Here is a 27,192-nt window from a genome sequence, read left to right on the forward strand (position 1 = left end):
AAAATATATATGCTACTGTGAAGACTAAATTAACTCTCTCCTGATAGTGAAAATGAAATTAATTCTCCCCTGATTGTGAAAATTAAAATGTAACTTCTGCCCATTTTTAGATCTAATCACCAAAAGTGTAAACATCTTACTTAATCATTAAGTGGAAAGTCTGTGACCAATGTGTGCAATAGTGAGTGATGAATCAGAATCGATTGACTGCCTCCTAGGCAATCCTAAGCAAGGCTTTAGACTATGATTTGTCCACATAAAAATTAGGGGAAGGCACAGGAAGTGATGCAAAATAAAGTGTCTTTAAAAGAGTGTGACAACTTCCTGTTTTTTTTTTAACTTGGAATTTTCAGTTCTTTTTTTCTTTGGAGTGGAGGTTGGTGGAGAATCTGATGATGAGATGTGGTGAGTGAAAGGCTGACTCCTTTTATGTTGGATTTTCCGAAGAGATTAGCCTCAGGAGAGACTTTCCCAGGTCCTTGGCTTTGCCGAGGCCTAAGAACTAACTCTCCCTGCCCAGGTTGAGCCAGGGGCTGGGAGTAAATTACTTAGTGCTTAGGCTAGATATCTTACCCTATCCTCTCTCTGATTTTCTTACTTCACTATTTCTATATTTTGTAAATAAATTGTAAATAAATCTCTTTGGAATTAAGATAAATTCCTGGCAACCCTATTTTTAAATATATCCAGTCCAACCTTTTTATATAATTAACCCCTTTCCCCCCTTTACACAACCTTATTAGATTGCTGAACCCCATTTAAAGCTTTAAAAAAAGGAAAGAAAATGCATCTAGACATTCTTTGTGGTTCTCCACCAAAGTTCTACTCTGATGCTTGCTTCATATCAAGTTATAGTTGAAAACTCTGGCTTCCTGCTGCCTCTATCACTGGATCCGAAGGCTTACAACCCTAGAACAATGTCTATGTGTTCTTCATTCAAAGATCACTCCAGCTAAGTTTGAAGAGGCTCATCACCTGGCAATAACTTCTTTTAGCCCCAGCAACTTCTGAAGCCTTTTCATAAATTGTGAACTGCATTACAGAGGGAGCACCAAGAAGAATCCTAGATCTGTGGTGATGAACCTATGGCATGAATGCCAGAGGGGGCACCCAAAGCCCTCTTGTCCCAGAACAGAGTTTGCTAGACTTCATTACTAAATAGCTAGAGGGACATAGGGCTCCCCTCCCTTCTCCACGAGTGCCTGAGGGCATTGCCTGTCCCTCTAAAAGTTTTGCCATCAATATCCTAGATCCAGGAAGTCTTATAGAATGGATAAATCAGTTCCATCTATAAACCTAGTTTTCCCTTTTACTTATGACACAGGGATGAACAGGTATGGAACTAAAACCTAGAGGGTAACCAAAAGAGGAATAGTAAGATCTTTGCAAGTTTTTCAAGTAGTCATTAATGACCCCAGCAAGGCAATCTCTTGTGTCTTTTATTTAGGCAGGAGCTGTTGGATTCCTGTTATCTAATCTTTTTTTTCAGTCAATTCTGTTGTAACTTCACCTGAAAAAAGCTAGCAATATAGCTTGCAGGTTGGCAGAATAAAGGAAATGGCAGCACTAATGGTTCCAAGTGATTCCTGAATACTGTTTCTGTGGAATTTAACTCACATTTTGTAAGTGAGAATCAAAAGGAAGATGGAACCTCTCTGACAGAGTTCTACTGTATATAAAGTAATGCTTAAAACACATTTACAGCTATCAAAGCACTTTTTTCAGTAATGAAGATATAAAAACAAGGCAAATGTTCATCACTTAAGAAACAAATGAATAAAATTTGTAATTAGGTGGTATGGCAGATAAAGTACTAGGCCTGGAATCAGGAAGACTCATCTTCCTGAGTTTAAATCTGGCCTCAGAAATTTACTTGTTATGTAACCCTGGGCAAATTTCTAAACCCTATTTGCCTCAGTTCCTTATCTGCAATATGAGCTGAAAAAGAAAATGGCAAACTACTTCAGTATCATTGCCAAGAAAACTCCGAGTAGGGTCACAAAGAGTTGGAAATGACTGAAGTTATGTGTGTAAATACATTTTGTTACAAGAATACTATAGAATATACTACTGTATGAAAAGATGAATAAGAAGATTACAGAGAAAGAAGGAAAACTTAAATGGGACTGATACAAAGAAAAAAAAGGACCAGGAAAACAACACAAGTTACAACTACAATTTAAATGGAAAGAATAATAGTAATACAACTGAACATTGCTATTATAAACATCAATTCTAGCCTCAAAGAAGAGATGAAATGGCAAGTTTTCCTTCTTTACAAAAGTAGGGGAGATGAATTTGGAATACTGCATAAACTTTCAAGTTAGGTTGATGTTTCGGGCTAGGTTTATGAAACTGCTTTGTCCTACCTTCCCTTTCCTCCTCTCAACTCTTTTTTATTCTTTGTTATAAAGGATGGCTGCCAACCTGGGAAAGGAAGGAGTAGGAATATATTTGGAATGGAAGATGATAATGAAAACAGTATATTAATAAAAATTAAAAACAAAAATTACAATTACAGCTGCCTGGTTGGTCTTGGATTGAAACTTAAATCTCCTTTAACCTAAACAGTTTCCATAATGGTTTGATGTCAATTTACTGTCTATATTTGCTGGCAACTGAATAGGGGGAAGGTAAGGAAAAGGAAGCCTAGTTTAGGTTAGTGGGAGGTATAGGTTCTATTGGTAACTTTGCTGCTTACTAGTTGGGTGACTTTGGCTGAGTCATTTCATTTCTCTTGACCTTTGTTTCCTCAGCTGTAAAGTGCAGACATTGAACCAGATGTTCTTTAAAGCCCCTTACCAATAGGTACAAACTATAAAAAATTAAGGATTTATGATTTCTTTTTTTTACCATTAGAATTTTTTAAAACAAAGATCTCTTCCTGAAGAAAAGTTCTAAATGTTATCTATCTGAAGGATAGATGCAACTTTTCAGCGTAAAATTAAATAGAACCCTAAATATATGTCCATAAAAGAGTCTGCCAAACAGAAGTTACTAAGACCTGCTTTTCACCTTCAACATTTCACAAATCTCTGATTCTAGGAGGGAGAAGTATCTGAAAAAATCTATTGTCTTTTTACCTCCCAGGAATGAAGGTCAAGAAACTTGTCAAATAACTGGGTTAAGTTATCTTTTACTTCTCTAGCCCCTGTTCAAATTTAAATTCAAATACTATTTTAAAAATTAACTGAAATATGAGCATGAATATACATTACAATTAATATTATTTCAGACCTATACATGACTTCTAAATGTCACCCCCAACCCCTCAAATTTCCTTCATCCTCAAAAGTCATTTTCTTAGGAATCTGTAATATTATACCATTTTCTCCATCCATTTTTTTCATGTCCTTTATGTTTTCTCTTCCTATTACCTCTCTACCAATGATCATTTGCCAAATCATTGGATCATGGGCTAAGTCCATAAGACTAAGTACTCAACTGTCTATTTTTTTCTTTCAACATTAGAGAGGGGATTCATTTCATTTTACATCAATTCACTTCTCCTATACTCCTAATTGATGTTCTCACCTGAGTTCTACTTAAACAGTTCCAAACAAACATCTATTAAATAAAAACCTATTGTATGTAATGTGCTATGGTAGCTATTAGGGATACAAAGAAAATAAACATAGGTCCTATACTCAAAAAAGTTAATAATATAAGAGGCTATAATTAAAGAGTTTCAAATTTCTATTAGCCCTTTTTAAACATTTCCACCTGACTACTGACTTTTACCTTTATAACGTCTCTCCCATATGCTGCTTTTTCTCCCCTGACACTACCACCACCTTGGTGTGGGCATTCATCCTCTATTCAGCTGCCAAAGTGATCTGATCAGTTCACTCCTCTAGACAATAAACTCCAATGTTTCCCTATTACTTCTCATACTAAATATAAAAATCCTTTGTTTGACATTCAGAGATCTTTATAACTTGATCTCTTTCCTTTCCAGGCCTCTTACACCTGACAATCCCCTGTGTATTCTATTATCTAATAACCTTCTTGCTGCTCCTAGAACATGACACATCATCTCCTGACTGGGTATTTTTACTGGCTATCTTCTGTGCCTAGGATGCTCTCTCTCTTCATCTGTATCCTAGTTTCCTTCAAGTCCTAGCTAATATTCCACCTTCAATAGGAAGCCTTTCCCAATCCCCCTTAATTCTACTACAATGCCTCTGATTGATTTTCAATTCTCATGTAAATACTTTGTTTGTAAATAGTTGTTTACATGCTCTTTTCCCCTATTAGAGTGTGAACTCCTTGAGAACAGGGACTATCTCTACTTCTGCTCAAGGATCCCAAACCTACACACACCACACTCAGCCTGGTCTTTGGATTTCTATTTGACTTCTACCAGGATGAAATGTCATAGCTCCTCCTTAAGCTACAATACCAGCTATCCTTCAGAGAATAGGAAACCTTCCTAAATTAGGTACCATTTCTCATCTCTGCTTCTTAAAAAAAGCATTACTTCCTTCAACAATCAGTTCAAGTGTCATCTCCTAGAGAAGTCTTTTCTTGCTTCTCTTAGATGCAAGTAAAACACTTTCCCCTCCTCCACCCATTATCTTGTAGCTACTTTGCATATATTTTGTGGAGAAAAAAATAGCATTTTCTTGTGTTACTAAAATGGCAACCCTTATCTTTTTTTGGGGAGAGGCTTTTCTTTCAACCATTTACTAGACTTTTAGAATCTTGAATTAAGCTGATTAGGTCTCTACTTGAAAGAACTCAAGTTAAGACTAGTAATTAGCTTTCCTTTTATGCCAGAACAATACTCTCTCTCTATCAGTCCACTTAAATGGAGCAGAATGTTGCATATTGGCTTTGTAATCCAAACCCTGTCCTGCTGTTAAGCTACATCATCATCAATTACCACCACTGTCACTTTCATCATCATGAACATTTATATACTGCTTACTATGTGCCAAGCACTGTGCTAAGCAATTTACAAATATTATATCATTTGATTTTCAAAACAACCTTGGGAGATGAGATGTTATTATGATCTCTATTTTACGGAGGAAACTGAGGCAAAGAGAGGTTGAATGAGTGTATTCCAGAGTCTTAGAGCTAGTAAGTGTCTGAGTTGACTCAAATCTTCCTGATTCCAGGGCTGGTACTCTATCCACTTCATTATGTATGTAGCCAAGTACTATTTCCTGAGGATATAGACATTACTAAAAAGCAAGACGTTTTCTTAGTATGTTTATAAACTTTTCCTTTTTAGTCTGGCTCCTTAGATTATTTGACATCCAATCTGTGAACCTGCCAGCAGGTTGGAACATTCTGGCTGAACAATTTATATGTATAAAAAGTCATTCCCATCCATAGAATATAAACTCCTTCAAGGATCCGGCTAGTTCACTTTCATGTATGCTGAACGACTAGCTCTGTGCTCAGCATAGAGGAGGCACTTAGTAAATGCTTATTGATCGATTTCTCCCAGTTTCTATGGTATTTTATGGTAGTACCATTCAATTTAATAACTGACTAAAAATACTGCTTTGTACTAATCTTTTTTTCCTAAAAGTTTTCTATGCCTCAATAAACTTAAGAGTATTTATTGTTCATCTTTCATTTTTTGAGGAGGACCAAGGATATTATGAGGTGCCATCCTGACAGAAGTCAGGGTAACTGGTGATAGCTGGGGATTGAGTGGATGACCTTGATTCCTTTGATGTCTGGTCAAGCCTTGGTGCTCCATAGTGCCTGCTTTTAGTTGCATTCTTGGCTGATGAAACACTTGTTCTCATCTACCCATTCCACTGGGGGAAGTCTTCACATGCTTGGGGTCCATATCCTCTTAACTGACTGATGGGTTTGAGGCCTACTGGTTACCCTCAACCTGGTTTAATCCATCTGTTGAGAAGGTTTTATTGCAGTGTGGTTGTTATGCATGCTATAATAGCTTTGTGGAGTCACAAGTGAGAGCTGGGTGAAATGTGCAAACCAGAAGTGGATAAGCAGCCTTGAAAAAGGCTCAGTAAGCCCCAACACCAGAGGTACTAGGCTTCTCTGAATACCTCATACATCCCAAGTACTGAAGAGTACACAGTCAGTTGCTAAGCTGTATGGCTCTAATATCTCTATTGATTCACCTAGTAAGTCATAATTGCTTTACATTTGTAAACAAAGGTATTGTATCAGCTGTGCTGTCCAGTACAGAATGATCTTTTTCTTTCTAGTATTGCCCACTCCTCTACAATCATAGCACTGTCATCTTATATAGAATAATTATTCAACAAATGTGTTTTGAATTTATTTGCCACTGGTTTAGGCTACTTTATCCACAGTGGTCAATACTTCTTGTATCTTCATTGTGTAGTATAACATATGTTAAAATACTTTTGGATAAAAATATTAAGCAACAATTAATTTTCTATATGAACCATCAGTGTGAAGCTAACCTAATTTCAGTTCAGGGTATGGTATATAAAGGGTACCAATAGAGGTCTTTCTTTTTCCTATTTGTGTCCTCAGAACTTAGCCTGGCACATAGTAAGCATTTAACATCACTAACTGTTGGAAAGATTCAATTCAAATCCTTTTTTGAGACATCAACTGGGTAATGGAAGGCCCATCATTTAATCTCTCAGTGACTGAAAAAACACTACAGGACTTTATATTGCAAGTTGAATTGCTGGTCTGTGTTAGTGAAGGGAATTTCTGTACCAGAAACTCCTTATATTGAAGAAATCATAGATCTGAACTAAAAAAAAAAAGTTATGTTTATCACCACTTCAAGACAGTAATATAATCTATGTTTTGGCAGAGTGAACAGATACAACTTCTTGTAGCAAACAACCAATATTCTCTAAAAGATGAGTATTTTTCAACCTATAAAGGAAATTATGTAATAAACTTTCAAATTATTTTACTATAATTATTGCTATTAAGGTAATCAAGAACAAGTAAATTATACTATGAATGTGAATAAAGAATAATGCAACCAAGACTAACGCACATAACATTATTTACAGAATTGTAAACTTTAACAAATAGTGCACTAAACTGTGCACAGGTGTGTTTTTTAAATTTTAAATTAAAACTTGTTTGTTTGCTACATTAAAATGTCCAGTTAAGTCTTCCCTTCTCCCATTAGAGAAGGCATTATTTGACAAAATTTAACAAAAAGATAAGTGTATATATAAAACTATGTCTTAATTATTTTTATTTATCAGTCCTGTTTTTTACTTTCAGCTGGTAGGCAAGAGAAAGTAGTACTCAAATTCAAATGCCTGGTCTACTAGCCAAATACATTAAAATGCTTTACAAATGTGAGCACAGCTGTGGAAAGCAATCTACACTTGGTCATCCCACTCTCATAATGTGATGCACAGATGACTATATTTGGTGGGGGATGAAGGTAAAGATAAGGGGAATCAGGGCAAATGGCAAGGACAAAATGATGGCAAAGAAATACAATTTAATGACTATAATAACTTCTAAGGTTAAGTGACAGATAGGTGATAAACCATTGTTTTAGTATGTCAAGTTAAATTTAATTATCTTTGAAAATATTTAATTTCCTCCCTGATGATTTCTCCTAGAGGAAATAGCTACCTTTATACATAATACAAATCAGAAGTGCTTTCTAATCAAAAAGTGAAAAATATGGTGAAATAACATCTGTAACAATCTTTTAGGCACGTCTTAGGATTATTTTATGAATGGTCTTACATGAATCTATGTTCTAGAAACTGCATCAATATATTATTCTTAAATAACAGGACACTGAATGTGGAGGAAAGGACATTGGATTTGGAGTCCTGGATTTGAATACAAGTGTCTTCTGCCCTTGGGCAGGTTACTTCACCTCTTTTGGCTTCAGTCTACTCATCTGCAAAATGAGAGGACAGAAGTAGATGATCTGTATGGTCTCTTCTAGACTCTAAGTCCTATGACTCTATAAACATTGTTTCTACTTTTATTGGTATTTTTCACATCACTTAAAAATTGTTCACATTTAAAAATCCATCAAGTGAAATTCATCAAACTCTTCATATTACATTCATATAGAACTAGACAAGGCATTAAATAAGATATATTGCTTTCTTTGATTTACTGAATTGCTACTCCCAGTAAACCAATGAATAAATATTTAAATGCTGGAGCAAAAAAGTAAGAAAATGAAAGATAAACAAGGACACCTACTCTAAACAGAAGTCTTTCTAGTATAACTAATACATTTCAAGTTTGAACTGATCAGCAGATACCAAAATTTCTAGTGAATTGGTCATTCTGATTATATAGACAATATCTGTTCAAAAGTAAGACTTGAACCCAGTTTATCCTGGCTCAAAGACCAGCTCTCTGTACCCACTATGTCAAATTGCCTCTTTTTTTCTGAATTCAGTTTTAAAAAATGTTTATTTGTTTACTGATATCCCTCCTTCCCTCTAGGGAATGCATCACTTAACAAAAATATTTACATATAAACTATGTTTTACTCGTTTTTATTTATCTGTTCTTCCTCTGGATAGATATACAAATTATTCTTCAAACAATATTTCTGCTGCTGTAAATGTTTTCTTGGTTCTGCTTGTTTCACTCTTCATAATTTCACATAGGTCTTCCCATGATTTAAAAAAAATCAACCTACACATCATTTCAAACTGCCTCTTTAAATAACTCTAGATTATTAAAAATAAAACTTTGTTATGATATAGGTACCTGCTTATATATATATAAATATATATATTTAAAATTATGTTCATTATTGCTTTCTTTATATCTTAGCTATATTATCCTGTATCTAAAGTTCTACCATTGCTCAAATAATTTATTCATTGGGTATTTATCAATGGCTAGGAGGATGAATTTTTCTGAGTATTATAGTTGACATATAAACATTTACAATATAAATTTCATATGCTGAAAATTTAGTACTGGAGAGAAATGATTCATATGTCAACATAAAAAGTTAAGTAATAATAAGTGTATCAATTTAAACTAACTCTTAAAGCGTAAATCATAACGGTTCTGCAGCATGTGGCTCATTGGCTGGCATTAACTTGACTGATGGTATCTTTAAAAATTTCCATTTAAAAATAAGAGGATTTTAAGTATCATATTATCCAAATGTCACATTATATAACCAACACTGCATCTGTTTTCAATAGATGAGTCTTTCATTATTCTATGGAACCATAAACAGAACAATAAGCAAATGTCTTGTTTTGTTAAGAATCAGCGCTAGATACCAAAATATTACACAACTACACACTGTTCTTATTAGGGAAGAATTTTAAAAGTGTTAATCAAATGGGAACAAATAGATTAAGAAGATTTTCCTTTTTCTAATCCAAATATACACAGTGAACTACCAATACTAAAAAGAACTCCTTAATTTCCCTTCTTTTTTTTTTAAATTTAAATTTGTTTGTTACATTAAAATCCCCAGTTAACTCCCTCCTTCATGACAGTGCTAAAACTGGTAATAATTTGATAATATTAAGTATTTTCAAAGATATTTAAAAAGTACATTTCAATTTAGCTTAAATATATTTTCCAAAGAAAGTCTTTTCTAGACTTCAAATCTTACTTTTATGTTAAATATCAATGACCAGTATTAGCAGTTCACTTTAGAATCACTGGACCTTAAAGGTTATCTAGTTCAACTCCCTTATTTCATGAAGAAACTGAGGTGTGGCCTGAGGTTACTGGCTTATTTAAAATAACTCAGGCAGTAAGTGTCAATGATGGGAACTGAAACCTGGTCCCCTAACTCTAAATCCAGTCCTCTTTTCTGTTGTAACATAGTACCTCCCCTTATTCCCCTGACTAGCTTCTTCAGGTAAAACAGATGAAATAAAAGCTAAAAAAAAAATTAGGAAAGAAAACTGCACCATTTTACAACCACCTAGGAAATAACTGCATGAGCAGCTTGGATGGCATAGTGGATTAAAAAAAAAATAATGTCAGGCCTGATGTCAGGAAGATTCATCTTCCTAAGTTCAAATCTGGCCTCAGACACTTAATAGCTGTGTGATCTTGAACAAATCATTTAATCCTGTTTGCCTCAATATCTTCATCTGAAAAATGATCTGGAAAAGGAAAACACTCTAGTATCTTTGTCAAGAAAACCTCAAATGGAGTCATGAAGAGTAGGGCATGACTAAAAATGTCTGAACAACAATAAGTTTTCTGAACACCTTTTATCTATCAAAAAAAAAATAATTGAGTACATGGTACTCTTCAGACATTAGATGCATGATCTGGGCAAGTTATTTGTTTGTCTCAGCTTCCTTATCTGTAAAATAGGGATAAAATCACTTACTTTGCAGGGTTGTTGTGAGGATCAAATGAGATATTTGCAAATCACTTTGAAAACCCTAAAGTGCTATATAAATGCTTCTATAATGATAATTAATATTATTATTATATTACATATACAAGTTAAGAAGACTTGGTTCTACCTTCTACTATGTTACATTCTAAGACAGAAAAAAAAATATAGATATATGAGACACCTAAAAACACAGGTATAAGCATTAAAGGAAGCAGCTATAAACATTCATGAAGTGAGTATAAGGCCTTTGCTAACTTCTCTAGCTATAGGCCTTGAACAAGTCACTTCACCTAGGAAATTTGGGGTTCCTCATCTGTAAATGGGGATATTAACTGTTTACTTTCAAAGGAATATGATTTGGAAGCCTTAAGGCTATGATGTGTTCTCATTTATTGGCAGAACATCAAAGTACAAAGAAGTCAGAAGAGCCAAGCTTCAGAACCCTAAATTATTATTTAGTTCCATTCTAAACCAATGGAAATGTGGAATGCTCTGAAAAGGGCCTTATTATGAAGAGAACTTTCCACATAATAGGTTCATAGTGAATACCTTTTAATACATGTCATACTCTATGTTTATAAACAGAGAGTTCCCTTGGGAGCCATGCTAACTTTTTACTTTACATGTTTCCCCTTTTTCTTCTTTAGTGAAGCAATTTGTAATAACATACACAGAATTTTTTTTGCAGAGCCTCCTATCCCTTCGGAGGCCACTGGATTATAAGCAAATTCTATCTGAATTCTTTCTCTACTTTTCTAAAGGTTAGATGACATTTTTTTTTGGCACCACAAACTCTAAACTGCTCTAGATGTTTCTTTAAAAGAACTTCTTTCCCACATACCTTGTGTGGTAGTGAGATCCCAATTTCTCACTTCCACACTTGCTATTCATCCTATTGGGTCAAAATTAAATCCAGAGTAGTTGTTTCTTTTTGAGAAAGAAATTGTCAGTAAGGCAAATTACAAATTTATCAGATGCTCTGCTTTTAGTGGAATGAGACTTTCAGCAGATGGGTAGAACATTTGGAAGTCATCCATCATGACTATAGCTTGCCCTGTGCCAGTTTTGTGATCTCCATTAGAAAAGAATCATCCATATCTCCAGGCAGTTTATTCTATATTTCCACAACAGGACTTCTGTTTCTCTCTACTTTTATCTCAGGAAGTATTCTATACCACATATCTACTTTCAATTTTAGTTGTCAATTACTATAACAGAATAGAGATGCTGTCTTAATATATGACACTACTTCTATATTTGATCTGTTCAACCTGGGTAAAGCAATAACTGGTCTTTCAGATTCTAATCCTGCCTCTCTATAATTTATCCTTTCCACAAGTATGAAAATAATCTTAAGACACAGGTCTGACCATTTCAATATGGCTCTCTATTACATCTGGGATAAAATATAAACTCCTCATAAAATAAGGAATTATTGCATGACATTGATTAGTCCCTTTTCTGTGAAATCTTTGAGATATTAGCTTCATTTTAAATGTTCAAATTTACGATTACACTGCTGTGTATGTCCTCAGTATATTATCTGAAGAAATTGCTATTGCTCCTGACCCTTTTACTCATATTCATTCATTCACCAAATATTTTCTAAATGCTTAATATATATACAAGATAACATGCTAGGTTTAGTGGAGGATGGAAAGATAAGTGAGATACTGTCCCTATCCTGTAGGAGTTAATCATTCATTCATTCATGCAGAAAGAATTTACCAAGCACCTAATATGTGCAATGTACCGAACTTGAATAATGTAAGATACAGTGTAATTTGTCAATATTGCTTCGAAAATGAAGACAAATACAAAAACAGACCCTACCTACCAAAACCACCTTTTTTTGTAGGGGGAAACAACATGTACATAGAAAAGCAAATATAAAATAGACACAAAATAATATAAGCTGAGGGAGAGGCTGTAAAATCTCAGTAGATCATGAAAGATGTTGGATAAAAGGGGGTACTTGAGGCATTAAAGGAAGCAAGAGGTAATCAGAAGTGGAAGTGAAGAAGTGTTTTAGGAATGAGGGGAAATCCTATATACAAAGACAGAGATGGGAGACTGAATTTTCATTAACAGAATATAGAAGTTTGACTAAAATATAGATTATAGGAAGGAAAACCTGGAAAGGTGGATTGTTGCCATATTGTGAAGGGCCTTAAATACAGTATGAACAAAAGCAATAAGGAGTCAATGAAGCTTTTTTTTTTTTTTAAACCCTTACCTTCCGTCTTGGAGTCAATACTGTGTATTGGCTCCAAGGCAGAAGAGTGGTAAGGGTAGGCAATGGGGGTCAAGTGACTTGCCCAGGGTCACACAGCTGGGACAATGAAGCTTTTTGAACAGAGGAGGTGACATCAGTACTTTTACTTTAATCAAATCAATTTGGCATATGCAGAGGATATATTGAGGAGGGGAAATATTTGAGAGAGGGAGACTTTGAGGGATGAAATATAAATGATACTTGTTGACATTTAAAGCCCTTTATAATGTGGTTTCAATTTATACACTAATCAGCTTCTCCCATCCTATAGTTCAGGCCATTTTTATTATTTCTCATATGGACCTCTTCATGTACTATCTAAATGTCTTTGAGCTATGTGCCCCGATTCCCCGAAATGTACTTCCCCTCACCTTTATCTCTTAGAATCATGCATCTCCTTCAAGATTCAGCTCAAAAGCTGCTCTTTCTATGACATCTTTTTTGACTACCCTAGTTCCTAGTGTCTTCCTTCTAACTGTCTCTCTCTTTTATATCTATCTACATATGTCCACATTGTCTCTATCTAGAAAATCTAAGTTTCTTGAGGGCAATAATGCTTCATTTTTGTTTTTATATCTCCAGGGAGTAACTGGGTGGTTGGATAGCCTAGGCAAGAGCTGATAAGGACCAGGTCTATTAGCATGATGGTCATGGGAGTAGAGAGGATGGGAATGGGATGTCAATGAGGGAGGAGAGGAAGGATTTAAAAGTTATGGATAAAAAGATGTTTCTCTCACAGAGCCATATTATAGAAGCATTAAATGGTGAATATGTATTTTACACTGTAATCATTAGGAACTGACTAAATATTTCTAAGAAAAGTCTGCTCAGTTCATTGTTTTAGGAAAATTATTTTGGCAGCTACATACAAGATAGACTGGAATTTGGTGAGTCTGAAAGCAAGAAGACCAATTAGCAGGGTACTGTAATAGCCTCAGTGAGAGGAGATGTACAGCAACAGAAATATTGTCTGAAGGATGACTAGAGTATGCCCACCTCTAGAGAAAGAACTGATAAATAGAAGTAAGACATAGTTTTATATATACATATATTTAATGTCATAAAGAAATTTTAAAAAGAAAGGAGATGAAGGCCTAAATTAGGATAGTGGATATGTGGACAGAAAATAAAAAAGAGATGTTATGAAGGTAAATAAATAAGACAACAGCTTCTTAGAAATGGGATATAAGATTAGAGATGGTTGCAAGGTTGATCTGGATGATATATAGAATGGAAAGATATTCTCTAAAGAAACTGGGAGATCTGGAAGAGGAATGGATTTGGGGAGAAATATACAGCATTGCATTTTATTCATGTTGTTCTTGAGGTCCCAACAGGAAATCCAATAGAGATGCCCAGGAGGTAGATTTGTGGTTTAGAAGAGGGTGGAGATAGACAGGCAAGATTATTTTGGTGTCAGTGGTGAATAAATGATAATTGAATTAATGACAACTAGTAAGATCATCAAGAAAGAAGTTATATAGAAAAAGGGCACAGGATAGAATCTTGAGGGCCACCAAGCAACTCCTATTTGACTAGGCAACAGAGAAGAAAATCCCAGAATGCAATTGTATCTATGCTAGCCCAGAAGCAACTATGGAAGAAAAAAAAGATATGCTCTCAGGGCTCAGCACAATAGCAAGAAAGAATGTACAGTCATTTCCTGACTATCTGACTGTCAACTGCTAGGGAGCCAAAATAATTTGCACCCTCCCAGCCTTATCCCTTCAGCTAAACAGATAAATAAGAATTAGCAGTAATTCTAGGTGCTGGTGATACAGTGGCTAGAGTACTAAACTTAAAGAGTCAAAAGGATCTGAATGCAAATTCTGTTCTACATAATTATTAGATGCATAACTTTAGACAAGTAACTTAAGATCTCTCTGCCTACATTTTCTTATCTGTAAAATGGAGATAATGATGGTATCTACTTTAGGATCATAGTGAGGATGAAATGAAATAATATAATTTATAAAAGTGCTTTGTAACCTTAAAGTGCCCCATAAATATTTATTATTATATTAGTTCTCAACATGATTTATGAAGCTTTTGGAGGCCTCATTTGGGATAAATTCCAGTAGTGGCATCCTCAAATCCCTTTTGTTGTAACTGCATTGGTACATAGGCTAAATAAACAAGGATGCAAAGGATGTGGTATGGCACATTGTTTTTGCTATACCATTAATTTCTGGGTGATAATAATAAATGGATGAATAAAATATTTTTATGAAATTTAATGAAGATAAGTAACTGAGCCTTTAATAGTATAAGAGGAAGTCAGACTGTCATTAAACTTTTGTTAAGTGCCTACCATATGCCAAGTACTGGACTACAAGGTAATGGATACAAAGAACAACAAAGGAAAGTTTGCTTTAAAGGAGCTCATAGTAGAATGAGAGAGAAAACATGTAAATAAGTATGTATAAAAAAATCCTACATAGTAATAATAATAGGTAGCATTTACATAGCACCTTAAGGATTATAATTTCCTTTTTAAAATTTTATCTTCACAATGTGCTATTATTACCCCCATTTTACAGATGAGGAAACTGAGACAGAATAAGGTTAAGTGTTTTACTGGGTGGAGGTCACAGACAGTTAATAACTGTCTATGGTAGGATGTGGACCTTGTCTTTCTAACACCAATTCTAGCTCTCCACTGAACTACCTAGTTGCCTTTCTTATACACAAGATAAATTGGAGATAATCAGCAGAGGAAAGGCACTAGAATTCAGAAAAATAAGGGCATGTTTTCAGTAGAGAGTGGACATTAGCTGGGACTTCATGTAACATAGGGAAGCCTAAGAAGTCAGAAATAAGGAGAGAGATCAGAAACTGAATACGAGTGATCCCTCATTCTATTTTCTATACAACCTAGGGAAATAGTGCATGCACAATGATGCTAATATGGGAGGGGAAATGACCAGAACCAAGAATGTGAAAAGTTTTAGTAGACAGTTTTGTTTTGTCAAAGATTAGAGAGTGGTACCACTTCCAAAGTGCTGGTAACATGAATAAAAGACATTTAAAACTGACCCCATTCCAGAAAAAGAAAGCTTTTAAAAATAAAAGCAAAGTTTAATTGTCCTTGGAAAATCCAGACTTTTCTACAAAATCAAAATGCATCTTATTCATGCAGTGGTGAGTCAGCAACATTTTTTTCTCAGAAACTATTGAATGTAAAGCACTAGGCTCAGTGTTAACAGCATCCTACTAGCCTTTTTACTTAATATCTATGATATCTTTGAACTAGTAATTAAAAGTCCTATCAAATTTATATATATGTATATATATATATATATATCTTAGTTTCAAAACATTATTTTATTTGGTCATTTTTATACATTATTCATTGGAAACAGAGATCATTTTCTTTTCCTCCCCCTCCCCCCCCTCCCCTAGCCAAAGCATGATTCCACTGGGTATCACATGTGTCCTTGTTCCGAACCCATTTCCTTGTTGTTGGTATTTGCATTAGAGTGCTCATTTAGCATCTCCTCAATCATATCCTCTCAAACCCTGTAGTCAAGCAGTTGCCTTTCCTCGGTGTTTTTACTCCCACAGTTTGTCCTCTGCTTAAGGATAGTGTTTTTTCTCTTAGATCCCTGCAGAATGTTCAGGGACATTGCATTTCCATTAATGGAGAAGTCCATTACGTTCTCTTGTACCACAGTATAGCAGTCTCTGTGTACAATGTTCTCCTGGTTCTGCTCCTTTTGCTCTGCATCACTTCCTGGAGGTTGTTCTAGTTCCTATGAAATTCCTCCACTTTATTATTCCTTTTAGCACAATAGTATTCCATCACCAACATATACCACCATTTGTTCAGCCATTCCCCAATTGAAGGGCATCCCCTCATTTTCCAATTTTTGGCCACCACAAAGAGCACAGATATGAATATTCTTGAACAAGTCTTTTTCCTTATTATCTCTTTGGGGTACAAACTCAGCAGTGCTATGGCTGGATCAAAGGGCAGACAGCCTTTTTTCACCCTTTGGGCATAGTTCCAAATTGCCCTCCAGAATGGTTAGATCAATTCACAACTCCACCAGCAGTGAATGTCCCTACTTTGCCACATTCCCATCAGCATTCATTATTTTCCTTTGCTGTCATGTTGGCCAATCTACTAGGTGTGAGGTGATACTTCAGAGTTGTTTTGATTTGCATCTCTCTGATTATAAGAGATTTAGAACACTTTTTCATGTGCTTATTAATAGTTTTGATTTCTTTATCTGAGAACTGCCTATTCATGTCCCTTGACCATTGTTCAATTGGAGAATGACTTGATTTTTTGTACAAATGGTTTAGCTCTTTATAAATTTGAGTAATTAGACCTTTGTCAGAGGTTTTTGTTATGAAGATTGTTTCCCAATTTGTTGCTTCCCTTCTAATTTTAGTTACATTGGTTTTGTTTGTACAAAAACTTTTTAATTTGATGTAGTCAAAATTATTGATTTTACATTTTGTGACTCTTTCTAAGTCTTGCTTGGTTTTAAAATCTTTCCCTTCCCAAAGGTCTGACATGTATACTATTCTGTGTTCACCTAATTTACTTATAGTTTCCTTCTTTATGTTCAAGTCATTCACCCATTCTGAGTTTATCTTGGTGAGGTGTTGATCCAAACCTAATCTCTCCCACACTGTCTTCCAATTTTCCCAGCAGTTTTTATCAAATAGTAGATTTTTGTCCCAAAAGCTGGGGTCTTTGGGTTTGTCATAGGCTGTCTTGCTGAGGTCATTTACCCCAAGTCTATGCCACTGATCCTCCTTTCTGTCTCTTAGCCAGTACCAAATTGTTTTGATGACCACTGCTTTGTAATATAGTTTGAGATCTGGTACTGCAAGGCCACCTTCCTCATGATTTCCCTGGATATCCTTGATCCTTTGTTCTTCCAAATGAACTTTGTTATGGTTTTCTCTAATTCAGTAAAAAAGTTTTTTGGAAGTTCAATGGGTATGGCACTAAATAGATAAGTTTGGGTAGGATGGTCATTTTTATTATGTTAGCTCTTATATTTTTTTTCCTACAAAAAATGTTACCTTCCTTCCAAAGTAGCTAATAAAGAAAAATTTAGAAAAATCAATCACACTTAGACATTTTAAAACCTAGGACACACTTCTAGAATACACTAGAATATTTTGCACTGATGCACTTTGGATTGTCTTACTAAAGATTTATTTCAAATATAACTCTTTGGAATGCAGAAATCCTCTTACTATTAACAGTATGAAGCTTTTTAAATGGCTTTTGATAATCCAAAGTCCATAGAGCTTGATTTGAGACTGCTGAATGGATTTTAGCCCCATCTGTTTTCTTAAGCTCTATGCCCCTATCATTTGCATATGTGCTGAGAATAATATTAACTTCCACCTAACGTTTAATAGATATAGTGGTAAATAAATACACTTTTAAAGGGAAGATCTACAAATAGACCATAATGAGGGAAATTCAATTATCACTAAGTAAGGTAATTTTCTTCATGAAACAGATGTTGAAAAGAAATTTTTCTTAAAGGTGACTTTGAACATTTTATAGGCTAGTAAACTACTCATCTGAAAAATATAACTCAAGAGATACCTTAACTCATCCACTGGTCCCTCAGCAACCCAATACAATTCAAAGGGTGAAATTCACATACTACTTCTGGTATTTAAGAAGAAACCAATTGAAAAATGTCACCCTGAAAAAACAGTTGATGAGGAACCAATATGGGAATTCAACAGTTCTGAGCTTGGAAAGCAAGATATTTCTACATGCAACAATGTTTAAGTACAGGCACACCCTGTCTAATCTTTGTTAATTATTTTCTCAAGGTGCGAACTTATAACATTACAAAGAATAGTTAGTTTCTAAGAAACAAGAACAGAAATGGGAAGGCAAGCTGATTGAGTTGAGGTTTTAAGGAGTGAGATGCTCACTTTCCATCTAATTTGTATCTTGGGTGAACTATTCTGGAGCAATGCTTGAATAAAAACCTGGCTATATAACTCTGTAATATTTCTCAATGAACTGAAAAGAAAAAGGACAGAAAGGCTAACTGATAGTAACACTGACTTAAAGTGTTTTTCCAAAAATTGTTACTGTTTTTTCTACTAGTCATACTCACTTCAAGGTAAGAGCATGTGTTCCTGAGATGACATTTGAAAGTGAACTGCCATAAAACTAAAACAAAACAAAAAACTGCCATTAAAAAAATCTCTTTGTGTAAAGAGACTAATTAATAGGCTACGGGCACTAGAAAGAACCTTTAAGACGATTCCATCATTTAACAGGTGAGGTGAAAAAAGCTGAGGAAGAGAGAAGTGATTTGGCCAAGGTTACATAGTCAGTGGCAGAGCCAGGACTTGAGCTCCTATCCCCTTAACTTCCAGGTCACTGATTTAATAATAACTGTTCCAAGTGCTATCATCCCATCTGTTTAAATGGTGAAGGTACTACCAAAAGAATACGTAAAGGTGGTGGAAAATAAAGATATGTCTTTAGAGGGTAGGCAGTGATGGAGCTAGGGGTGCAGCAAAAAGGGAGATAGTGAAAAGTGATGGCTGAGATTGCCTGTAGTATAGTTATAACAGTTTGACATGGCTCTTTACAAATCACAGGGATAGGAGAACAGCACAATAAATGTAGGGGGACATAGCATATTGTTGCCACATCTTATTTGCTTAGCTCTATGGAGATGGACCGTAAACACTTTCCTCTCTGTGGGGAGTGGCACATGAATCAATTCAAATCCAGCACATGCTGTTAATAGCGCTTTCTGCTTTTAAACTTGAGTAGTATCCTCTGATAGTTCAATGGGGGTGGGTGAGGAAAAGAACAGTGATAGTTATTCTCTCAGCAGCTCAAAACAGTCGCTCTTGCCACAGATGAACTTGGGGTTGTCTTCTTTTGACCTTGCTCTCTTTACATTCTGTTAATGGAGGGACATTTCCAACTAGACCTTTCTTATTTAGCCTTTCTGTTTGTTCCTTTATCCAGTTCTCAGCTAAAGTCTCTCTCTCCCTACTCTGGACATTGGTTGAGTCTACCTCGGATTCCTAGTACTGGAAAGTCTTGTTCCATCATGTCAATGATAGAGTTGTCATATGTCCTCTTCTCATACACTCTGGGGTCAGTCAGTCTTCAGCAGAGGACACTTTGAGTCAAGTGGTAGAACCAGGCAGGCATACATTTAAATAATTAAGTGATCCTTTGTTCATTCCTGATGTTACTGCTGGGTTCTTTGACATATGGTTATAACCCAAGCTTTCCTCTGCCCCCCCCCCATAAGTGAAGAAAATAGAAAAAATAAATAGTAGGTATCTACATTCCAAGTTTTTATTCAGGGACTGAAATAACTTATTAAAGTGCTGTCAACATTTGGTAGATTTATGTGCAATTCCTAAGTGCTTTTTGGATTTCTCTAATTACATAAAAGCATACCAATTCCATTGTTATACCTACAATTCATGTTTGCTAATTCAACTATAATATTTTAGCTTCCTTTTGACTAAAGAAGTATCACATTTTTTTTTTACATTGCCTGATCAGAAAATATGTTTCAAGAACTGAAAGGATTATCATGCAGAGACTACATTTTTTTTTCCCCATACTGAGCTGGGGATTTCTATTTAATTTGGTGCTCTAACTCACTACCATTACCCATAAGTTTGACTTACATTTGAAAGGACTGAATGAAGACCTTAGCAAGGACACTGTGCTACCTCACCTGCACATCTGCTTGTGCCCAAGGTCTTTTTAAATTGTACCTGACATTAAGATCATTCTGAAATAGAAAGAGATGAAAACTAAAAGGACATCAAGGATCTTAATATTCTAATGGCTTGACTGCCTGTGTTCCCAGAGGAATAAAAAGCACTGTGTTTAACCTAGAAGGAAAAAGAAAAAAGGAAGGAGAAAACAGGGAGGAAAACAACGAGAACAATTCAAGAAGAACAACAATCATAAATAATACAAAGAACTAGCAGAGAGTAAAATCGGATGTCTCTAGGATGAGTACATACTATCCCCTTTGTCCCATCTATGAATAGAGTTGTTCTCTACAACAAATGACTTTACGTCCTAATACCTATGCTAAACCAAAGAAGTTAGTTATTTTATCCACCTGTGCAACAATCTCTGGAACAGTAAATATAAAACAGAAGCATGGTAATACCTGTCTCATACTGTTCCTTTCCAAACCCTGATGAGAACAAGATTTTTGCAGTATTAATTATTTTAATACTACCTCACATTTATATAGCATACCATAACCTATGCTCTATATACATTATCTGAGCTTCTATATTTCTTGCAACCTAAAAATGACTTAGGAGAAAGAAAAGTTCTTATCAATAAGAGAGGAGTGGGAGCGTCAGGAGTGTAGAAGGTTCCTTAAGTTCTAAGATTTGATCACTAAGTTGGTCAGTCTCTCCATTTAACTCTAATTGTGTTTCTCTGAAGAGTTTGCAGAGATGTATATAGAGGAAATAGGAAATTAATTATGATGTCAAAAAAAAAACAAAAAAAACCAAAAGTCACCATTAAAAGGAAAAAGTCAGAAAAGACCTGATGTCGTTTCTAAAAATAAACCATGCGTTTTAATCACAATTTGCAGATATTTAACAGATTCAGAAATATTTTTGAAGAATTGAAGCATTCTGGTATTTAACAGAAATCACATTTATTTTTACTTTGTTCTTTGGGATCTAGCTGTAGAGGATTATCCATATATAAAATTGTTTCTGGGCCATTGTACTTGGAATAAGATGTGAAGAGATGAGTGGAGGAAACAAAATGGAGGAAAATGATGATCATAATACTACTGCACCACTAACATCAATTCACCTGATAACAGTTTGCTGTTGTTGAATTGTTTCAGTCATGTGCAACTCTTTGTGACCCCAGTTGGGGTTTTCTTGGCAAAGATACTGGAGTGGTTTGCCATTTCCTTCTCCAGGGTCACACAGAGAGTAAGTATCTGAAGTCACATTTGAACTCAGGAAGATGAATCTTCCTGATTCTAAGCCTCATGCTCTATTCACTGTGCCACTTGGCTGCCCATACCTAATAAAGTGCTTTAATAGAAAACCAAAGTGATAATCCATGAGGAATTTTCTCAAGAGGTTACTGCTGGCAGTTTGCTATTGGAGCAAGAAACCACCAAGGAGTATATTCCTCTCTAGTGGTATCCACATGAAAAAATTAAGGTAGAGATATGGTTATGTGGTAAAAGGAACTCTGGGTTGGATTTCAGAAGACTTGGGACCTATTCTTAGACTGGTACAGCTATTAGACCTTGAGCAAGCCACTCAGCTGTTTTCAATTTCCACGTTTCTTCTCTTACCTACTCACCAAACTCACGTATATATCCCTCACACAGAACTTGTGAGAATAAAATGAGATAAATATACAAAAATAAACACTGGATTTTATGTACTTAAGTTAATACCACCAGAAAATCACTTAAATTTGATTTTTATTTACTATATTAGAAATGATAGATGGATGTTTATTTAAAGTTCAGCTTAAATGATCATCTTAGACCATTTGACAACACCGTTTTTAATCAAAATATTGATTTTTTGCTTAAACAAGGGGATATATATAATTGAACATTGTGCTGTATTTTCTTTTTCAGTTTAACCATAATAAGTGCATACAAGAAAATTAAATTAGGAAGTCACTATCTAATAACTGGCTGTCATATTAAGTTGTAGACTAAAATAAACTCAAAACATTAGTGTAGGAAATCTCAAATCATAAGAGCCATGAATATTACTAACTCAGTAGTCCAAAAAATTATTAAAATAAAAATCAGCATAGGCATATGATATATATCTATTTCAGATCAGGTAATAGTACCAAGCTCTCCTCTTAAACTTAATTGTTCCAATTTTCTTTTTCCTTTATTCTTGACTCCCCCGATCCCCTTTTGGAAATACAGTTAAAAGAATGTGAAAAAATAAATTAGAGAAAAGTGAAGTTGGGAGAAAGGCAGAACAACTCCTAATGAGTGTTTTTTGGGAAGGGAGAAGGAAAAGGATAGTCCTAGAACAGAAGCAATTCTGGTGGTGGTGACAATATTTCACAATTGTAGTAAGCAGAGAAAAGATACAATGTATGTATGAAGTATTTGCAGAGGGAAAAAAAGGTAACACATTTCTCCTTTCTTGGATGTGGTTCACTCAAAGCATGTACCCCTTGAAGCCAAAAAGGTACTGAAAGTTCTTAAGAGAATACACACTGCAGGTATTATGAAATCCATTTCCTAAACTAGGTATGAATATCAGGAAAGGAAAGCCATTTTGGAAGAAAATTAGAGACCCATTATCTCCTCATTTGAGGATTCTGATCTCTCTGTCTTAATACCACTAAATCAGATCCCAGAACAGAACAAGGACTGATCTGATATCAGTTACTCATACTAAAATATAAATGAGTTTCAGAATCCCAGGCAGTCTGTTAGAATGGCATTACTAGAATTGTTGGATAAAGTTTTCCTACAGACGACAAAATTTTTCAATAATATTCAGAGAAACTGGAAATATGGAATCCATGTCTACAGAGAGAGAAATATCAAGTATGATATTTAAATGATTTTAGATGACGAGCAATGATAGTGATTTTTAAATCAATGAAATAAAAGGTGTTTTAAAATCTACTTCATGTGTTCCTATATCCCTTTTCAATTATGATTAGTTTTACTTCAAAATAATTATGTAACATTCAATATGTTGCAGTTTTAGGTCATTAACCATGGAAATTTAATTCCACATACCACCAGAATTATTGTTTCCAATCATCATCTTTTACCAAACTAAATCTTTTTTAATTAAAATACTAAATACTGAGCACATCATGTTCTCTGCATAGAAAAATGACAATAATAAATGGAAAAAGCTTCTTGCTAACCTTGTTAAATAGGGTATTTGTTTAAAGCATGTATAAGGATTAATCTAAGCTCCAAAAAAATTGCAGTGACAGACATTAATATAAAATATAATAAAGAAATATTTAACACCATTAGCAGGATATGATCCAAATTATACCCTTCCAAATGATCAATTAGCATACATTTGTCATCCAAACATGCCTAAACAGCTTTAGTAAGATTGTTTCCCTAAAATGACTTTTACACCTTTTTCATGCCTAGAATTTTACAAGCATTGGAACATTGCAAAATGAAGTTTCAAATATGCAAATCTTAATTTAATCTACCATTTAAATTTTTGATTTAATATTCTTATAATCTTTACTTTAACCTATACCACAAAGTTGGCAACGACAAAATTTGACAAAGCTGACAAATAACAAAACGTACTAATTGCCACCAAAAAAAAGTTACTTAAAGACCAACTGGTGGGGATTTTTGTAAAAAAAGATGAAAAAATTATTGGAGATCCAAAAGGCTATCTTGTTGCTTAACTGTACTTTTAAGAACAAATGACCTAATTAAAAATGAAATGAATAAAAGTAGGACGGTAGTAGGCAAGCACCAGGTTAAGGATAGGGGTTAAGGAAAGAGAATACAGATGGGATGGGAAAGAATCACTTTAGCTTCAAATCATAACAACCTCCTTTACCCTCACCCTTCAGATAACTGATTTACTTCCTGTTCCTATATATATTAGATTAATTGCACTAAGAAAGATGCCTTCTGCTAGCTGCCTTAATTAATATCTTACCTAGATTAATTTGTCACTTCTGTCAATAAAAGAAAATAGGATCGCATATAAGACAAAACATTAATATGACCAAATGACACATGAATTAGCTTCATAGTGCTGCTAAACTTTGCTGACAATACAAATATATGATCATTAGCTATATTATTACAAAATATGTATATATTATTATGTTTCTCTTAAAAGAGAAAATGCTAAGCAAATAGGCAAAGATATTTCTTTTTCAAATCAAGAGAAAGACAAGTGAAACAACCAAAGTTGGCATTTTTACTCTCCATCTCCATAAATTATAATCAGAAGTTTATTTTTCCACATAGACGGAATTTGTAATTCCATAGCACAACTCCATGGAAACCATTTCTAGTTTACAGTGCTTACTTTAAGATATCTGTGTGTTCTCAGACAATCAAATTATATTAATTGAATGGATGGGCAACTATTTTCCTTTCAGTCAACAATCACTAAATATCTGTGCATGTAAATATATAATTTTTCCTTCCAATTAGGTTTCCATCTGGAAAAAAAGTGTTATAAATACATAAACCATCTAGGCACAAAACTACTGAACCTTTTGATTTGAAAAAGTGCCTACAAATCTTCTTAGATCAGTTTTCCTCTATACAACATCTGACATATCAGCCAGCATCTGCTTAAACATCTCCAGTGACAAGGAATTTTCTCTCACATATAGAGGCAGCGAGCGAGGCAATTGTTGATGGTTTTGGACTTAGAGTTAGGAAGACATGAGTTCAAATCCTACCTCAAATACTTACTAATTGTGTGACCTTGGGTAAATTATTTTACCTCTTTCAGTCTTAATTTCCTCAGTGATACAATGGAGATAATTATAGCAACTACCTCATAGGGTTATTGTGGGCATCAAATAAGATATGTAAAGCTCTTTGCAAATAGTAAAGTGTTATATAATCTTATTAGGAAATTTTAATGGTATCAATATTTATAAAAGAACTGATATTAATGTTGATAAACATTGTTAACCATACAAATAGAGAAAGATCATCTGCTATGTTATGATATATGTAACATTTCTTACATATTTTTATATATTTCTCTTAAAAGATAAAATGCTAAGTAAATAGCCAAACAAGATATTAATATTTATAATAATTTATTATCAGTAGTCTATTTTAATTGTAAAGATTTTCATTATCTGAAACCAAAATTGGCCTCTCTAGTCCTAGTTTTGCCCTCTTTGGTTACAAAGAATATCTCTTTTCCATATGACAGACCTTCAGGTATTTAAGGATAACTATCACATCCATTGTTCAAGGCTTCACTTTTCTAGGTGAACTAAATTAATATTTCTAATTTTTAAAAATAACTTCCCATGACTTTTGAGTCCCATTACCATTTTACTATAACTTGAACTATTTTGTCCTCTCTTTTGTCTTTCTGTTTCTCCCTCCCCCTTCCCATTTCTTTCTCTCCCTCCTCTTTATCTTCCCAGATTTACACACACTCTTTCTCTCTGTCTCTCTTTTCTTTATCTTACCTCTTCTCCAGTGAGATAGTAAGCTGAGAGAAGTCCACCAACAAAACGTATATTCACTTCAAAAACTGAAATTTCAGCATTCTAAGAGGGAAAAAAATACATGAGTTTAAACAAAGAAGAATAAATACCTTTGTTTTTGTTTTGGTCATACATGATAGCTGCTAATGATTTTTTTTACATGAGAGAATATAAAAATAATTTACATATCTATTGTTCTGAGGGTGAAAAAATCTACTTAAATGAATCAAAACTGAATATTTTTAAAAGTCTCAAATCACATTATTTGTAATAGTAATCTGTTTTTCACATGTCCCCACACTCTGCCCAGCAGCTAAATGGGAGCTCTTCCTACTTCCTCCCTCTGCTGTCTGGGGTAATGTGGGGGGCTGGGAGGGTGGGTTCACAGGCAGCTTGAAGGTACAGTTTCAGTCCTTGATCTCTAAAAGGTTTGACAACCCTGTCCTATATATTATGGAATCCCAGTTCAAAATTTATTTTATTTTGCATATCTTTTTCTCTTCTATTATTGTTCACTTACAGGTATTCATCTCTAAATTACATGTAGGACCAATCCTTAAAACTATTACTTAATATTTTCTTCCAACCACCTAAAAAGCTTTGAATAAACAATTTAATGTTATTATTCCAGTTGTTATAATTTAATGAAACAAATATTTAATAATATCTACCATGCACAAAATTTAGTCACTCAAATATAGCTTTTATACTATAAATAAATGGTGGCATTATTAAAGCTATCTAAATGGACATAGTAGATAGAGCACTAGATTTGGAGTCAGAAACACTAGAGTTCAAATCCCCCCTTGGACATTTTGTGACTCTGGGCAAGATGCTTAACCTCCATCTCCCTCAGTTTCCTCATCTGTAAAGTGAGGGTAAGAATAGTACCTTCCCTTCAGGGTTGTGAAATTTAAAATATAATATGTGCAAAGTGCTTTGGCAAACTTCAAAGTACTATATAAATTATCTTTCAAATTTATGAGGAATATTATTTAAGAACATTACGGATTTTGGAGGGGAAGGGGTAAAGAGGAAGGAGGCAGAATTCAACAAAAACCATACTAAGATTTATTCAAACAACTTCTAAATATTTTGGATATTAATATTTATCTAAAAGATAAGCATAGTAGTAATACAAAGTGCTGGGCCTGGGTTCGTGAAGATTTCGATTCAGATCAAGGCCATGGAACTTACTGGCTGTGTAACCCTGGACAAAACACTTAACCTCTGTGCCTCAAGCATCTCTCTAGGTAAGACTTACATGATGAAATACCTACACCTGCACAGATAAAATCATAGACTCTTCAAATACTCAGTGTACCAAGCTCTTTTAAAGACAGAAGAAATGTCCTACCTTAATGAATGGAAGATAGAACTAAGACAATACTTTCCAGCTTAAACTATAGTGTAGTG

At 34.4% G+C, this 27,192-nt stretch overlaps 1 protein-coding gene across 5 annotated transcripts in view; it reads right to left on the reverse strand.

Annotated features, from left to right (window-relative positions):
* MAN1A1 (mannosidase alpha class 1A member 1) overlaps positions 1–27,192 on the reverse strand; it is a 164,845-nt gene that overhangs the window by 71,278 nt on the left and 66,375 nt on the right. For all 5 annotated transcript variants that reach the window (XM_001369323.5, XM_056818687.1, XM_056818688.1 and 2 more), the window contains one exon: positions 25,759–25,839. In XM_001369323.5, the coding sequence (XP_001369360.1) occupies positions 25,759–25,839 (81 nt within the window). The remainder of the gene's footprint in view (positions 1–25,758; positions 25,840–27,192) is intronic.

This window comes from Monodelphis domestica, chromosome 2 (assembly GCF_027887165.1).
Source record: "Monodelphis domestica isolate mMonDom1 chromosome 2, mMonDom1.pri, whole genome shotgun sequence".
Lineage (NCBI taxonomy): Eukaryota > Metazoa > Chordata > Mammalia > Didelphimorphia > Didelphidae > Monodelphis > Monodelphis domestica.